General features: G+C 41.7%; 2 protein-coding genes across 2 annotated transcripts; both read right to left on the reverse strand.

Moving 5' to 3' along the window:
- Window positions 1-692: 692 nt before the first annotated feature.
- Window positions 693-2,034, reverse strand: LOC136426763 (IgGFc-binding protein-like). Its single transcript, XM_066415495.1, has 2 exons — window positions 1,825-2,034; window positions 693-869 (listed from the first exon to the last, which is right to left on the reverse strand). The coding sequence occupies exons 1-2, from the start codon at window positions 2,000-2,002 to the stop codon at window positions 697-699; spliced, it is 351 nt and encodes a 116-aa protein (XP_066271592.1). The 5' UTR covers window positions 2,003-2,034; the 3' UTR covers window positions 693-696.
- A 3,715-nt stretch (window positions 2,035-5,749) lies between these two features.
- Window positions 5,750-13,689, reverse strand: LOC136426996 (glycine receptor subunit alpha-2-like). Its single transcript, XM_066415716.1, has 11 exons — window positions 13,334-13,689; window positions 12,958-13,090; window positions 11,929-11,996; window positions 11,162-11,382; window positions 9,918-10,000; window positions 9,506-9,652; window positions 8,994-9,140; window positions 8,490-8,713; window positions 7,960-8,073; window positions 7,052-7,228; window positions 5,750-6,221 (listed from the first exon to the last, which is right to left on the reverse strand). Exons 1-11 carry the CDS (start codon window positions 13,490-13,492, stop codon window positions 5,943-5,945), a joined length of 1,752 nt encoding a protein of 583 aa, XP_066271813.1. The 5' UTR covers window positions 13,493-13,689; the 3' UTR covers window positions 5,750-5,942.
- Between the last annotated feature and the right edge of the window lie 3,292 nt (window positions 13,690-16,981).

Here is a 16,981-nt window from a genome sequence, read left to right on the forward strand (position 1 = left end):
TACGGCCTCCAAAAGGCCACGGTACTACCTTTACATCGTCAAACTTACTGTTCTCTGTATATGGCACTGTTAAAATAAGTTTTAAAACTTAAGTGCAGTGCCACATTGTCATTGTCTGTCTAGAAGCAAGTTTTTTTGTTTAAACTTGATAATGATATGGTACCATATACGTGCCTCGGTGTCAGGACTGGCAGCCACAACGCGGAAACGGCCGTCTGCGCCCCGGCCTTGCACCCCGTCCTGTATGGCCAGGTACTCCGTGCCCCACGAGTCCAGCGGGAGGACCTGGGCACTCCTCAGGCTACCGCTCACCACAGCTACCGGCGCGCTCGATGAAACGTGGGACCCTAAGGAGAATGGTTTATCATTTACCAATTGTTAACATCGATTTAGATATATATGCAAACAATAACAATACTGTGACATCAAAGTCGCACGAAGACCTACGATGTTTGTGACCACGCCATTAGAGGTGGCAGAGAATTCGCTTTTGAACTTTCGATCGATCTCAATGGCAAAATATTTGATTGATTAGTTAAGGAGGTTTATTTGCAAGTTCTTGCCCGAGGGCTGATTGCAACATGAAACAATACATAGAAAAGGTGTACAGTTAGTGCAAGTTAACGATGGTGACAAGTGGAGCAATCTAAGAGCTGCTACGGAATACAATCTAAGCTTTTGGGTTTGTTTTCTTATTCAATGAAGCGTACCGGTTAAGTCCCCGGCAGCCTGGACCTGCAGCCCCTCATGTTCTCCCAGCTCGACATCAAAAGACGTTCCAGCGGTGTAGGCCGTACCGTCAAACGTCACGTCTTGAGTGGGAGTGATGGTGACAGTTGTGTCGGGGAAGGCGCTGATCACACCAAATTCTGTCATTCAAGTGGACAGTAGTGTTCAGTTAAAGGAAACCCGATGCAGTCGTTATCAACAGACTTTATTTACTACAAATGAACATCAATAATTGTCCTGCTAGAGTCTATGATTTGTTGTGAAGAGCAAAACAAAATGGAACGATCGCCGGACCTGATATTGAAGAAAAAAGTATCTTAGACATAGTGCATATAATGCAACAGATCGGTCTCACAGTTATTCGGTTTGTTCTGACTAAAACCTTGGTATAACTAACACTGTGACAGTATACCATCACACATGATTATCATCATAGGATGATGTGTAGTTTCCTGGGTTCTGTTATAGATTCCAACATTAACATGCAGTAGTTCTCATTCATTCGTTAAGTCCCGTTGTAGTGCCCAGTGGCACATAGTGCAGCAAGTTTCCAAGGTTGCTGTTTCAGTAGTAGGGTATATTTATAGGAATGGGCTGCTAGCCATTTCCCTTACAGTACCCGAGGCAATTCCACGAACACGGTAACCTGATTTTATGTCCCTTCCGAAAGACGGGTGCAGTCCCAACCTTCCCAGGATTGACCTTCCCAGGATTTTAACCGTGGTCTTCTAGTTACTTAAGCCCCCCTCTCACTGGACCCGCAGCACGCCGGCGGCGTCGCTGCTGCCGATCGAATTGACAAAGCACTCAACGAATTTCATCGACAAAAAATAATATTCTTAAGCTTTGTGTGTTTTGTTGTCTTTTGGGCCATACTTGTGAGTTGTGAATGATATTCCCATTATAAAGTCAAGGGTAACACAAATCCAGTTTAGGACGCAGCGACACCGCCAGCGTGCCGTGGGTTCAGTGAGGGGGGGGGGTTAATTGATTGGAACAAGAAGCTCAACTGTGAGGCTGCTTCTAGTTGAGCTACAGGCACATCCCTGCATGCAGTAGTTAGGGCCATTAGAATTGTAATCTTTCAAGTATTACCTGATAGTTGTCCAGAGGCGCTGTAGCTGGGGATGTAATATTCGCTGCCGAGGAATGTAATCGGCAGAGCCCTATAGGTGCCTGTGATGAGCCCCGGTTCGCCGGAAACAGACAGGACGCTGATGTCTTTGTCGGAAGTGACGTACACAGCTTTGTTGTCGGGTTGACTGCCGCTCATCTCGACCGAGCTCCGAGGCAACGTGACTATCACTTTCTGTAAAGTTAAGTATTACTTTCTGTGTTAGTAAAGTGACATGCCTTCCTGTTTTACATTTTGTATCAGACTTTGCATCAACACGAAATGGTGTCATTGAAAATAGGTCCATGTGATTTTCTGCTTTATGGCTGATCTGTTACAACCCCTTTCCACCAGTGTCTACGACCAAACATTTGACAGATCGATAACAGGATTTCTTGGACAAAGAACGAATTTAAAATAAAGGTTCGTGTGTCTTGTTGTCTTTCAGGGCTTTTAGATAGTGAATCATATTTCAATCATAAAAGAAAGGACCACATAAATCCAACAACGGTCGCCGTCTGTTAGAAAGGGGGATTTTCGTCTATGTATTTATGTTGTACTCAACTGGTCTGCAGTCATGTGGAATCTTTGAAAGGGGTGCAGAATATGACTTATCAAGCTATTAAAACAAGGAAAGATGTTTACTGTTTTTCCAACTCAAGTCAACTTCAACAAGACCAAAGCATGTCCAGAGCAAAGGGTACACAAACCATAAGCTCTGCTACAGTACGAGGGAAAGTCTTCAGGAGTCCAACAATCTTCCATTACTTGTCTTATCAAGACCTATCCACATGCAAAATATCATCATAATCCATCCAGAGGCTCTTAAGTTATGCTGACCACAAATATCCGGAAGCACAAACACGCAGACAAACACGCAGCCAGACCCCCCACCCCCACCCAGCCCACCAAAAAAAATACCTCCATCTTAATGGAGGTAACATCACCAGAGGTCTTACCTGATTTGGACTCACGTCCACGGTTGTGCTCCATCCATCCGCCGGGGCCTCTATGGTCACTGATGTCTGAGAGTCGCTTGTTATGTAGAGCCGTGGCTCGTTATTGAAGGTTTCCAGAAAGGACAACACAAAATCTTTGCCTTTCGTGGTCAGGCATCCTTGAAGAAATAAACGGACAAATTCAGATTTCTGGTTTTGTAAACGATGATGAACACGAGACAATATGTGGGAGAAAAATTAAAATGATTTCCGACCTAAACAAATGAGATAAATGTCTATCTTGTTATGGTATGTAGGAAAAATAATATAGTGACTACTGTTAGTTTCATACGAATGAGCAATAATATGGTGAGCCATGTTAATCTTTATTTGCTGGATTTTACTACAAGTACCTTTTTGAGTCGAATAGACTCATTTCATATCAATGTTGAAGGCAAAATTATAGGCTCAACGGACTCTATATTAACAGACAAAGTATGTATCGAGGATGGATTCAAGGTTGACACAAATGTCTGACTGTGAAAACGTTTTCCTTCGACCTGAAATCCTGCGTGTGAGTAGCCCGTTTCTGTCTTTTTTATTACCATGTGATCACATTCACCGTAAGCCGCCATACCATTTTATCAATATCGTATATTTTTAAGCAGGCTGCGACAGAACCAAAAACCTACAAGGAGCAAGGAAAGCCTTTCCCCTAACAAAACAGTTTGAATCACCGTCGTCACAAGAAAGCCCTGAGTTTTCGATCGCACGACGATTGCGATTTGTCCTCAGACATTGTAGTCGTATCAAAGTCCAACTTGTCTGCAGGACGAACGAATTTCCTCCAATACACCAATGGTATCCCCCCACCCACGACACCCATGCCATTTAATTTACATGCTATATTGACCTGTCATATTGAGAGATTGTATCTCTCTCCCCCACACATCTTACCCCTCCCCTTCCGATAGATGAATAAAGGCTAAGTGTCCAAGTACACAATGAAAGCGTTTCATGATAAAGAGTATTGGCACCTACCTTCGCAAGAAAGAAATCCGTTTCCGAGGAAACAGAGCAAAGTTGCCAACACGATCCAATGTCTCGACATGACTACTATGGCCATTGCTAATCCTGAGCACACATAAAAAAACCGCACCGAAACACTAAACATTATACATTGTTCTTCGTATCCGCAAGGAGGTTAAAATATATTTTAACCTCCTTGGTATCCGGCCGTATCACACAACAGTAAGCTAGAGAATATTGTGGGTGTGGCTGACTCTGAAGAGACCAGGCGGAAAAGGCTCTTCATTAATGTCGGTTGTCTCATTCGTGCGAATGTTGCACATTTTGTGACATTTGACGTCATGCATTATTATTCTAAGTGCGAGATACGTAAGCAAGTAGTCAGTATCCGTGGCAGAATTATTCACAAGAGCGACGACTTTTAGAGTCAAAGAACACGTCAACAAAGACAAACACTGCGTGTGACGTACATATTGTGCACTTAGCTAAATTACACGTTTCATACTATAGCTAGGTGTATGGGATCATTATTTCCAGCATGTGTCATTACTCCTTCGTATTTCAATGTGCAATTCTTCCTTAAAATGGGTGTAATTGTCAAGAAGAACCAGTCGTACGTAAGGCAATCGCTGTCCCCATTGTGTCAAAACATCAACGACACCCGTGAAAAACTGTACTGTTGTTAGATGAACAGAACAAGTTAGAAGAACTTTATTGCGCGACAATTGTATCTGCTACAATGTATGGAAACGTACGCACATGAAAGTAGAATTATTGCTAATAGTTAACAAATACAAAGTACTAGTTTAAGCTTTGACTAACAGTAGAAATAATCTATCAAATAATGTACATGCTAATGCTCTAAAACAAACTATGTTGGTAACAGTATGCTGTGTCAGGAATTTATCATACTGTCTCGTTTTTGTTGTTGTCGGAGTTGTATATGAATTGTTATTCATATGTTTCTGTTCATTACCAAGCAGATTGTGGCTATGAAAATGAGAAGAATAGTACGTATCTTTGTGTGTATATTATTCTATACTCTCAGTTGGGTTTTTGTTTTTCATCTCTGTCAGTCATCTTATCAAGATGAAGTATCATGCCAATATGACAGGTCAATATAGCATGTAAATTACATGGCATTTTGTCGTGGGTCAATGACTTCTTTACATCATATATGGTGAAACGCATTGGTGTGGGAGGAAATTCGTCCTATAAAGAAGTTGGACTTTCATACGACTACAAAATTATGAATCTATACAGATATATTTGTGAAGTTCACACGGCCCATCTCTCCCAATATGTGTATGTGTGTGTACATGTGTGTACAGTGCGTACAATGTGTGTGTGAGTGTGTGTACAGTGTGTGTGTGTGTGTGCTTGTGTATCTGTGTGTACACATGTGTGTGTGCGTACGTGTGTGCGTGTGTGTGTGTGTGTGTGTGTTAACAGTCAACGACTTCTTTATATCATATATAATGAAACGCAATCTGTTTCATTGACCTCTTGTCTGATCTGTAATGCATGCACCAAAAATACACATCCATAACACTCGATGACATTTATATTTATTGATGATAAAATTCACAAGAATATATGATTCATAGTTTATACCAACAAAGACACAGGGTATACATGGACTTTCAGATTTTCAAATATTGACCTGGTTTGAACAATACATTAATGCTCTATCTTTCTATATTGAAAGCAACACACACTATTCAATGCGAAAATAGATATCATACCGTGCAACAATTTCATATACTAGCGTCCCTTTTCTTCCATGTGATATGATATGATATAATATAATCTGATCCAATATAGTATAGTATAATATGATATGATATGATACAATATGATACAATATAATATGATACATAATATATGATATATGACATGATATAATGATACAGCAGAATATGATATACTGCTATATAATAGGACGTATGATATGACATCATGTGATATGATATGATATGATATAACAGAATATAACATACTACAACCTAGTATAATGTGATATAGATTATAGTATAATGTGATATGATATGATATAGTATGGTGTAATGAACGGATAAGTCTAATAAAGAGATAAAGAAACAAGACGATGAAGATTAAAGAAATAAAAGACATTAGAATAGAAGGTAGAACAGCCAAAACCATAGATTGAACAGCAAGAAGGCACAGGGGAATGCTATTCTTGCGGCTCGATCTATCTTTCGTGTCATCTCTTCTGACCGCGGCAGCCTTTCCGTGTGGTAGAGTTCCCCGGTCCGCGCCCTGGAGCCGTAGTTCAGCTGCACCTTCCACTGATTGCTGGGAAGCTGCTCCCATGATGCAATGCCCGGCTGCCTGAACTTGGCCCGTGGAATGTTGACAAGGGGTTTGAAGTTGCTCTTTGTTTTCTCGTCCTTGGGTGAAGAAAATCCTGTTAGCATTTTCCTGCGCGTTCTATAATACGAGTTCATTGCCAGGTAACAGTTACTCAAGCAATTGGGATAGACGTTTTCAAAACGGTAGCATCCACTATCTTTTGTCAGTGACTGGACAGGATTTCTGGTTCACCAGGTTTTAAGCAAAAACTATGAATTGATACGCAAATATAGTTTTTCCTTGAAGCCTGGTGAACCAGAAATCTCATCCAGTCACTGACGAAAGGTAGTGGATGCTACCAAAAACGTCTGTTCGTTTCCAAAACCAATCCAGTGGATTCAGTAACTGTTATCTGGATGTCTAAACTTCATCAACGTATGAGTTCATTGCTGCATTACGTCGACTTTATTCATGCACAGTCAAGTTACACAAGTGAAAATTTTCAAGAAAATGCTTGTTAACACACGTTAGTCCTCAAGTGTAGGGAAAAAAGCTTCAAACATTTAGACACACTATGGTCCTAACTTTAAAGCGTATGCTGAAAGTAAATGTCGTGATACCGGTATGTTCATATTGGCACTTTCACTTACTTTCTTTTCATTCCTTGACAATCAACATGCATGCATTAAGAGTGACGTTTGTTAAGGGATTACTGCATGATTTGTAGGTTTATAACCTCAATGAACATTGATCCACCCGGTTACATAAATCCACCACTTTGAAAAACACTGTTTGAGAGATCTCTAGTGCAGCACCTCCAGGTATGTACAGTTCAAATATACAGAAATGCATTATACTGGGGGACGTTGGATTGGAGATCTGTTTGGACGTTACATTTCTGGCGGAACTTTGTTAGTAGATTTTATACCTCATAAGCAGACATGTCCACCTCCACAGCTCCAGATGATGATGCCGGAATGTAAGGGTTGTACATGGTCATCCATTGTTTGTTGGGCAGACGATACCACCAGGCGGGCAGGGGGCGCTTCAGGTGAGGCCGAGGAATGTGGAAAGATGGCGTGCGCTCCAGCGACGCCTTCTTTTCCTGACAAGAATTGTGTTAGAACGATATCAATCACTGTGTGCATATAAAATGTGCGTTAGAAGCATGGTATTTCTTTAAAAAAATACCATGCTCCTTGCATGGTTAAAATCATTGTACCCAAAGTGCACACGTTGCAGAGAGCACATTTTTAATCATGATATTTCAGCTAAATGTGATGACAGTCAATTGTGTCCGCCCAGAGTATGTTATACATGTCAGTTTCAAGCCTTAATGTCTCCAATTGGTTGTCACAATTTGCAGAAATTAACTAAAATATTGAAGAAGTAATATAGGGTTAATGACCCGCCCTGAGGTCTATACGGTGTGATAAGTCATTATCGTTCCTATAACCACCGAATAAAGTGCCGAGGTCGCGAAGAGGTGGTTATAGGAACGACCATGCCTTATCACACCGTATAGACCGAAGGAAAGCGGGTCATTAATGTCATTATCATATAGCCATTGTCCATATAGTAGTTAGTAATACATTGTGTAGTATTTGATTTGTGTAGTATTTGTCTTAACATGGAGTTGGAAAACAAAACGATTAACCCCCTGTCATTAATGGTAAAGTTCGAACACCGGGTCCGTACGAAGATTACAGACTCGCGGGTCCGTACGAAGTTTACAGACCCGCTTTTAGGTCTGTATGAAGAATCCAGGCCCGCAAATGGAGCCTTCTGATTGGTCGACGACATCTACCTATATGCTAATACGTGATAGGAACGTACCTGTCTCTTCAGCATGTCGTGAATGAAATGTACGACCACCGTCTCCAGTAGGGCTACTGTGACGAACAGGATACACGTCATAATCCAGATGTCGATGGCACGCGCCTCCGACAACTGCAGAGATAAGAAAGCCAAAGAAGTGAAATTATAAATCATTCCTGTAACATCTAGTTACATGATTCAACTAGGTACATAATTCCGCCACCCAGAAAAATACGTCCAAACAGATCTCCAACCCAACATTCCCCAGTATAATACACCCCTGTATATCTAAACTGTACATACCTGGGGAGTGGGGAGTGCTGCACTAGAGATCTCTCAAGCCCACTGTTTTTTCAAAGTGGCGGATTTATGTGACCCGGCGGATTGATGTTAATGGAGGTTACACATGGACTCATGTCAAACTCTGCCCCTGTCCACCCAAAAGGTGAGTACTAATACATATGCTATATTTGGGATATTTTGATAGTATGTTACTTTCATAAAAGTCTAACATCCATAATGTGTTTCTAAGTGGTAGCTGAAGTTACCCGTAGGATGAGGTGTTTCATGTTGTCTCCGGATATCATCACCAGGACGGCGAAGATACCCAGCACGAACCGGCCCGCAATGGCTGACGGGACGAGCGGCAGCCATGCTTGTAAGAATGACGCGGTGACCACCACTGTGGACGGGATGAACGTCGTGAAGAAGTAGGACAGAAGGCGGCGTCTCAGATAGATTCGCACTTCCAGCGCTGTGTAAACATTTGAATCTGGAATGAACAGATAGCTCTTTGAAAGGCCGTACCAGAACTAGAGGAAAAGACGCCTCTTCCCACACTTCCCGTGAAAATGGTGACACCCAACATGGCGGCGCCCAGAGTTGCCAGCACAATAGAATAGTTTTTGCTATCGCAAACCTGCAATGACCTCAGTTCCACACCTTTTTCTATTATGTCATGACTACGCCATAAAGAAACTGAAACAGCAACGATTTCTGATATTCCTAGAATAAGCTAGGACTTTGACTCAGTGATAGAGAGCGAAACCAACCGTTGTTTTCGTCACAGCTGTGAAGTTTGTGTGAACACCGTCCCACGCTGCTTTTACACTCCTGGCAGACCTGGTCATCGCGACAGGAGGCAGCGTCCAGACAATGTTCAACGTCATGGTCACACTTCTCGCTGAAGTACTCACAGCCTGCAACAGAAGGCGACACATGGGCTTGTGATTTCCATCTATCTACCAAATGAACATAATTGTGATAGTGATATTTGTCCGTGGTATCACTCTATGAGACGAATATTCTTGTTCTGTTCAGCACCAAGGAAACATACTAGTCATTGACATGGACAGGGAAGCATAGTCAGCACCAGGGACAGGGAAACGCAGTCAGCACCAGGTACAAGGAAACGATGTCAGCACCAAGGATAGGGAACACAGTTAGCACCAAGGACAGAGAAACACAGTCAGCACTAGGGACAGGGAAAATTGAATTGATTAGCATAGAAAGCTTCGTCGTATCTCCGTCATGCATTTATCCCCCACTCGATTAACAGACATACCTGGCCCATCGGTCAGAAAAGAGTCCCTTTCTATTCTGATTTCCACCGCTGTCAGCATGAACTGTGACCTCACAGCTGTGGCGTCTGCGGTGATGGGAGCCTGACTACTTGTATTGGACGGCAGGACGTTAAACCTAACGCCATTATCTGTTGATTAAACGGAAAAGATGTAGGGGTCAATGAAAAGGCTTCTTCTTCTATTTCGATGTTCATAGTCAATGGTAAACATCAGGCCACCTTGGACTCTGACCCTAGGGCATACGATGTTTCTGTGCACAAATACTACACATAATCTCGATGATACGTGTGCTAGTAAGCTACGTAGCGGCACCCATGCCACCTGAAGCGGTAGACACTTGTATATTTTGATTATAGCAGTGATAATGAATGATATGTTAGGATCCGTACTTACATCCGTGCAGTTTCACACTACACACTTGTGAATCGAAGGGATACCGCCACAGTTGAACACTACATGTAAGCTTCAAGGCACGACTGCAGCAACATGAATTACAAATAGATCACGTAAGTAAAAACAATGAGAAAAAAACTAAGTACAGAAAGAAAACAACACAATCCATTTTAAACTTGTTAGGCACTAACTAAAAGAAATGTAACGCAATCACCTACTAACTGATCTTACGTGGAGTTTCTTTCTATAATTGAGAATATGACCAGTGATCTGATGTAGTCAAAGAAATGTAACGTTAAATGTACTTTTAGTTCAAATTTCATCATACTTCTTATTTCTGGAGATGACAAAAATACTTAGTTATGGTATTTTAAGATTCTTTTAGGATTAAGTGTAGTAAGGAGCTACAGCACAAATACTCTTCGAACAAAAATATAAGTAACGTTAACTAGAGCACAAATACTCTTCAAACCATGGGCGATAGGCCATCGAGTTTTTGTGGAAATCGCTGTTGCTTTGTGCACTCAACACACACTGGGTATTCAGTATGCTGAATCAAATGATAAACACGCACTGGGTACTCGGTCCGCTGCGTCGTTCTTGTCAGAGGGAAAGTTCGCGCAAAGGCCGACGGGAGTAGAACAGGTTTCGCAGTTTGCGCGAACGCGTTCGCGAACCCGCTGTTCGAACCGACAAAACCGCCAGGGCCCGGGGGCTAACACTTCACTAGCTTCATAAAAATTCTTGTTCTTAACACTATCTAAAGCGTTCGGAAATCACTGTTCGGCTCTCGGCAATCTTCGGTAGACTTCGGCATCCGTTCGTGTGATTCTTTCGAATAGACGGCGGATCGGGCGTTGTGGTTGTTACAGTTAGTGTACGATTCTCGGGAATCATTCAGTGGATCAAGTACACAGGTAGTGCGGATCGGGCGTTGTGGTTGTTACAGTTAGTGTACGATTGTCGGGAATCTTTCAGTGGATCGATTACACAGTGCGTGTTAAAGTAAGTTCTCGGGAATCTTTCAGTAGGCCGAGTCACTTAGTCTACGATTCACCGAAACCTTTCTCTTTGTTTGTTTCTTAGCGGATCATCGGAGTTTATATATATATATATATATATATATATATACGGCACAGTAATGCCGATTCAACAAAAACTCGATGGCCTACCGCCTATGTTCAAACTGAGCAAAGTCAAGTTCAGTTTTTGTGTGACGTAAGAATAGAATACATGGTTATTACGTTATGCTGTAAAACACGATCCCGCTTCGATGGAGCCACATGGAGATTCCGCTGTTGGACTTGCTTCCCTGGTCCACAACAGACGTCCGCCGAACGTTCCGTCCAAAAGACATCGGGGGAGTCCAGGCCAGGTCGGCGGGGACGGGAAACCACGACGCCGTCAGACCGCCGAGCCGCGGGTCCACCCAGGCCAGGTTGTACTCCATCGTCGTGCTCAGGTTCTGTGAGGAAAATACGGGCATATTAACACATTTGGGGATGGAAATTTGAAACTGGTAGCATCCTCACCGTTGAGATCCTGTTTCCAATTCGTTTTTTCTCAATGTCTCCAATTAAACACGGTGTAATAATACAGAAACCAATCTAATTTGGTACATAAACCTTTTATTGTGATACTATGTTTATTCTTATTCTCAGTTTTCTATCCCTCTTCCTTGAAATAAGATAGATATGTGAATGTCTCTTAAGATCTAGAAAGAGACAAATAAAGACATGTTCATATACAATAGAGAATATATACCTGGGACACTGTAAAAAAGTAGTAAACAACAATTATGCTTTGTGCAAGCTATTGTCAAGGTCTGTGTGTTATCATTCCTCATTATTTTCAAAAACATGTTATATCAGCAACAGGGATAGGGGGACACAGTTAGCATCAAGGACATGGACGTTCTAACTGTGTTTCCCTGTCCCTGGTGCTGACTGTATTTCCCTGTCCTTGGTGCTGATTACCTATTACTTCTAATTTCTGTTCAACGCTATCTTACCGAGTTTTCCTCTGACAGCCATCCTATGTTCCGGATGTGTACTCTTGAGGAAACATCAGTCCATCGTTCTAAACAAACAAACAAACAAACAAACAAATGAAACATTACAGTCTGAGAACAATATACTTTGGTATGGAATAACATTCATGTCTGTATTACCTGTGTCAGAAGTTGGATTGTATTAATTACTTACTGTATGTAGATATAGAATTATAGATTTATTAGATAAAAAGAATGCTTTCACCTCTGACCTCACCATTACACATCAACAACAACAGATGTGAGTGTGATATTGGAGGCAGTTTGGGAACGTTGCAATGTAAATTTTCGTTTTTTGGTTGTTGAAATTGCCAACGTTTTAAAGTACTCATTGGTTGGTCTGTTATTTTATCGTAGTTATAACTACGCCTCTCTTTCTTCACGTCACTGCGTACATACAGTTTTGTGCATTCACGTTTATTTCTGTAGCAACCAACTATTAACGATATTTCTCAAGCAACTCAGTCTGTACTGAATACAGGACACAGAAATGTAATTAAGAAGCGATTCCTAAGTGGACCATCAGTGCCTTCATGAAATATTTACAGCCATTTACCACGTGCAAGCCTTAACAACAAAAAACGCAATTATTTGATTGCTTGGAATATAATAGGACGGTCCACCTATTACTTCCACTAGCTCAGCGTATCTGCTTGACAGAAGACACTCGAATGATATCTAAAAAAACGTAGCGATGGGGGTGATGATGATAGTTTATATACCTGTACAGGCAAAACTGCCCAAGAAGACCATTCAGGAGACCGATTGAATCTGGCCTATGTGGACAGGTGGTCACTATATTAATGCCCAAGAAGACCACCCAAGGAACCTATGGACACGAGTCTTAATGCTTGTATCAATAGGAAAAAATATATCCAAAATACTTCCAAAAAAGAGGTCACATTGGCCTGGTGGCCCTTAGAGTCTATGTATATGTAGAGGCCATCACTTGTACAGGTTTGACTGTATCTATAAATCTTATTTCAGTACCTTGCTCGTTCGGTCTCTGGGATTGTTTGTACCCCGAAGGCAGAGGGCTGCCTGTTCTCCAGACCTGCCAACGTTCCCAGTTCGCAGCTCCAACTAAACCGTCGCTCCCGTTCAGTCCGGGTCGCAGCGAGCCCTACATTCACAAACATACATGATACATCAAGGACATGATATTTGCATATACGCTCGTTCTCATATAAATGTACACATTTTGTAACTTCCGTTACCGTTTGAAGTAAGACGTTCCTGACATTAAGATATGTCACATATAAGGCATGCCTTACGGTGATATGATGTGATAATCTAGGTTAGTAATAGAAGCTCAAGCCCGCTTTGCAAGACAAATACGTCACAAATGATGGCACAATATACTTACAGTTTTAAAGGCAGTCCAGTCCTCTTCAGTTCGTCGCATATACAGGGACAAGTCTATACTATTCATGTTAATGTTTAAACTATTCATCGGAGTAAGCTGACTTTTGGTAACAGCAAGAACAGACATCACGTATATGATATACGCACACTGCATTTTCATTTTTCAATAGAACTTACGCAAAACACACTACCACCGAGTCAAGGTGAATTTGCTGCAGCGTATTTTGGGGAGGGGCACCCGATGACACGCGCGTAAAACTCAAAGGACTCATCGAAATTACATGACCCAGTACCTCGATTGACTCACGACAATAGCTGACTAATGTGACAGAACTGACTGAAATGAACTACGCCACTCATTGCTTGTGCTCCCTTGCCTGTATGAGATACTTGTTCAAGCCTTGGCTGATATGTTGGGAAAGTGTTGCTAGAAATATGACGCTAAGGCCAATCATACAACCCCGGCCTTGTAAATTGTAGAAAAAGTTTTTACCTTAACTTACAGGAAGGAGGAGCACAAAAATTAACATGTTTTGAGGAAAATGCAGTCGACTGAGAGAAAGTTGGGTGCGTGGTGTCTTCCATAAATTAATCATGAGCATACATTATATGAAGCCAACAATGAAGGCTCTGTACTGTAGGGTGATAATTCATGAAGCTGTGACGTTCTGTGTGTAGCCCACGCGCAGCCAGAGGGTCCATTTGTTTTGTTGCTGTCCGCTTGACTGCCTAATACTCCTGCAAATAGCCATTTGTTCAACGTATCACTCATCCTCCGGTCCATCCGTATGGCTGTGCCTGTGCCTTAAGATTCTTGTGTCTAATGGCTGCATGACGTTCCCCTTGTTCTTTCTTAGCTGTCAACGTCGTATTCTTAGATCTTTTTATATCAATAAATTTGAGATTGTGTGCTTTTAACTGCCTAGTTGGCGTTTTTTACGAATTATCGGTGTTGACATCCGCACTGCAATATCAAGCCTAATGGTAGAAGTGGCACATAGCGATGTATGTTTAAACTGCACATAATGTGTACGTACAATTTCATGACGGCGGGGAATATTTTCTCCTTTTTATCGGTACCCATAACAAAAAAGCTAAAAGATATTCTGTGTGGGTATACGTCATTACATCTCAATTTTCTAACGGAAAATTAGGCTACAGTTAAAGAAAACTCCTATTTATGAAACGTGTGTTTGTCCTTCGATAGACTTCAAAGATCATGGTGTAAGCTAAATGGTTTTACCCACGGATTTGACAAAATCCTCACAAACATTCTTGTTTATTTTCCACTTACGGCGTATCCGTTTCCGAATCTGCAAGATCTAGCCTTCGTCTAGCGGGATAAACATACCAACAATATATAAACACAGCCCTATAATGTTGTATTGTTGGCAAAACACATTTAACATGACGTAGTCGCATCGATCTTCGGCAGTCATCAAAGTATGCACCAGAACCATAAGAATATTAATTCGTTGCTTTATCGGTGTTCTTATCGACATAGCAAAGTGTCGTAAACGGCTGGAACATAATCGGCTCACGGAAGTAGCTCTGTAGGAAGACCACACAAATGGGAGAAGTGTCCCGTACACATCATAGCTGAGTTCGACGTACTAAATCCGCGGTAGTGCTGCGTTCTTCGCATATTGCGTTCTTGGAGAACAGAAACATCACAGTTGGTCAACAACTAAATGTCAACGAGACGGATTTACATTGCTGTAGTCTGCATCTTGCAGATAGTCACATTGGACCTAGGATGCGCCAAAAAAGGTACGTTCCGCTTAAGCCGTTGTCACACATTCAGGGCCTTCCACAGAACTTGCCCCAACTACCCAACCAAGGTTGTCAGTGGCATTTTGGGACCAGTCTGGCCAGCTACATGTATAGCTATAACTAACACCACGCCTATATTTCGCGACGACCATGTCACAAACATTTCACAAACATTTCATAGCCAGTACATGAGTTGCTCCGAACCAATCGCGAGCCCCGACTTTTTCGGTAAGTTGGGAACTAGTTGGGATTAAGTCAGCAGTGGTTATGTCGTGTTTAGGAGTCAAATATGACATCAGACTTGACGACAGACCTTTCCCAATGAAATCACCAGTATGACACATGTCCAAATCGTATTAAAGTGTGTAGTTCGTATGCATAATGATATTCAAACGCATTCAAGATGAATAAGATCTTCCGATATTGTGAGATCAATAACAACGGTAAGATTGCCTACTGCGCATACCCTTTATTGGCTGTGTAGTATGTCTATCGTCCTCACATCATCATAATATAGTCAAGTCAAGTCAATTTTAATTCCTTATCGTCGGAATTCTCCTGTATCCGCAGCTACATGGACACCACAGAGCTGTGACCACTTGAAACGCGGCGGAGAAACAGAGGATGGGTACTACTTGATTGACCCAGATGGCCATGGCGGCGTGGACCCCTTCCAAGTGTTTTGTGACATGAGCAGCGACCAACAATATGGTGAGGGATGCCACTACCCTTTCATCCAGTTTTATTTTAAGAAAAAAAAAGAAGAATATGTCGTGAAAAATCATTTTTCATAATATAACCTCGGGATCAAATTTTAAAGAGTTGATTTTTGTATTCGTAGTAGTAGCAGTAGTAGACTGGTTTATCAACAAGTTTTAAATGCCTCCTGGCAGCCGTATTAGAAGGCTGAACTGCGAGGCTGTTTACAATAGTGACCATGTAATCTCAGTGATTTCTAGTGCTCAATTTGAACAATATAAGAGGGGCTTCATTTTGAGTGTTCAGTGTGATATGTTTGCAACCTTAAGAATCGTTTTGGATCCCTTAGAACCTTTGGTATAGGTGTTCAATGTATTCTAGTACATAAACTCTGTTAAGCTGTGGTACAGGGTTTAAGAGATGAAACAATTTCTATCATCAGTCACTCAATTCGTAAACATTCAAAGCTTCATGTTTCAACCTATTGCTTCATGTAAATAAAACGTTCACACATCAGTTACAAATATGTTTCTTCTTCATAATGTACTTCATATCTGAGACAGGTTTTTGAAGTTGGTTACATTTTCCAAATTCTAAGAAATCACTGGCATAAGAAGTGAATGCAATATTACCCCTGAATTCACCACAGGGATAACTGTGGTAAATCACGACAAGAGGGAGAGAGCGTCCGTAGACGGAAGAAAGGGACCTGGTGCCCGAGTCGTCAACGTCACGTACACCGCCTCCATGGAGCAGATACAAGCTCTGATCAGCCTGTCGTCTGACTGTGAGCAGTACTTATCTGTGAGTACTTGTTAAATGTACCATTCACTGTAGCCGTGGCGACTGTTGCAGGGCTTACATTTACTTGCTGTCTTGTATATGACAGCAAGAAAAAGGAAGCCCTACAACAGTCGCCATCGCTACATTCACGGTCGACAAAGTCGTCAGAGAAACAGTGGATGGAAAAGAGCCAAGTTTGGATACATGACGAAAAGTCACGTATTTTCAAATAACGTATTATGTATTTCTTTATGTATTCATTGGTTTGACTGTTCAACGCCCACAGCCAGGGTTGCCCAACTAGCCTGTGGCTGCAGGGCTAAATAGCGTCTTAAAGTGACCTGTCCCGTAAGTTGACTAGATAGTTATTCTTAATTTAAAGTCCATGTGTTGG

This window comes from Branchiostoma lanceolatum, chromosome 2 (assembly GCF_035083965.1).
Source record: "Branchiostoma lanceolatum isolate klBraLanc5 chromosome 2, klBraLanc5.hap2, whole genome shotgun sequence".
Taxonomy (NCBI): Eukaryota; Metazoa; Chordata; class Leptocardii; order Amphioxiformes; family Branchiostomatidae; genus Branchiostoma; species Branchiostoma lanceolatum.

Bases quoted from the DNA above. Each gene is read 5' to 3' on its own strand.
- LOC136426763 (XM_066415495.1), bottom strand. From the start codon at position 2,002: ATGAGCGGCAGTCAACCCGACAACAAAGCTGTGTACGTCACTTCCGAC. The intron at 870-1,824 runs GTAATACTTGAA...CTTGAATGACAG, and splicing joins CGCCTCTGGACAACTATCAG to AATTTGGTGTGATCAGCGCC.
- LOC136426996 (XM_066415716.1), bottom strand. From the start codon at position 13,492: ATGAAAATGCAGTGTGCGTATATCATATACGTGATGTCTGTTCTTGCT. The intron at 11,383-11,928 runs GTAAGATAGCGT...TTTTCCTCACAG, and splicing joins GGCTGTCAGAGGAAAACTCG to AACCTGAGCACGACGATGGA. The intron at 9,141-9,505 runs GTATGTCTGTTA...CTTCTGTTGCAG, and splicing joins TTTTCTGACCGATGGGCCAG to GCTGTGAGTACTTCAGCGAG.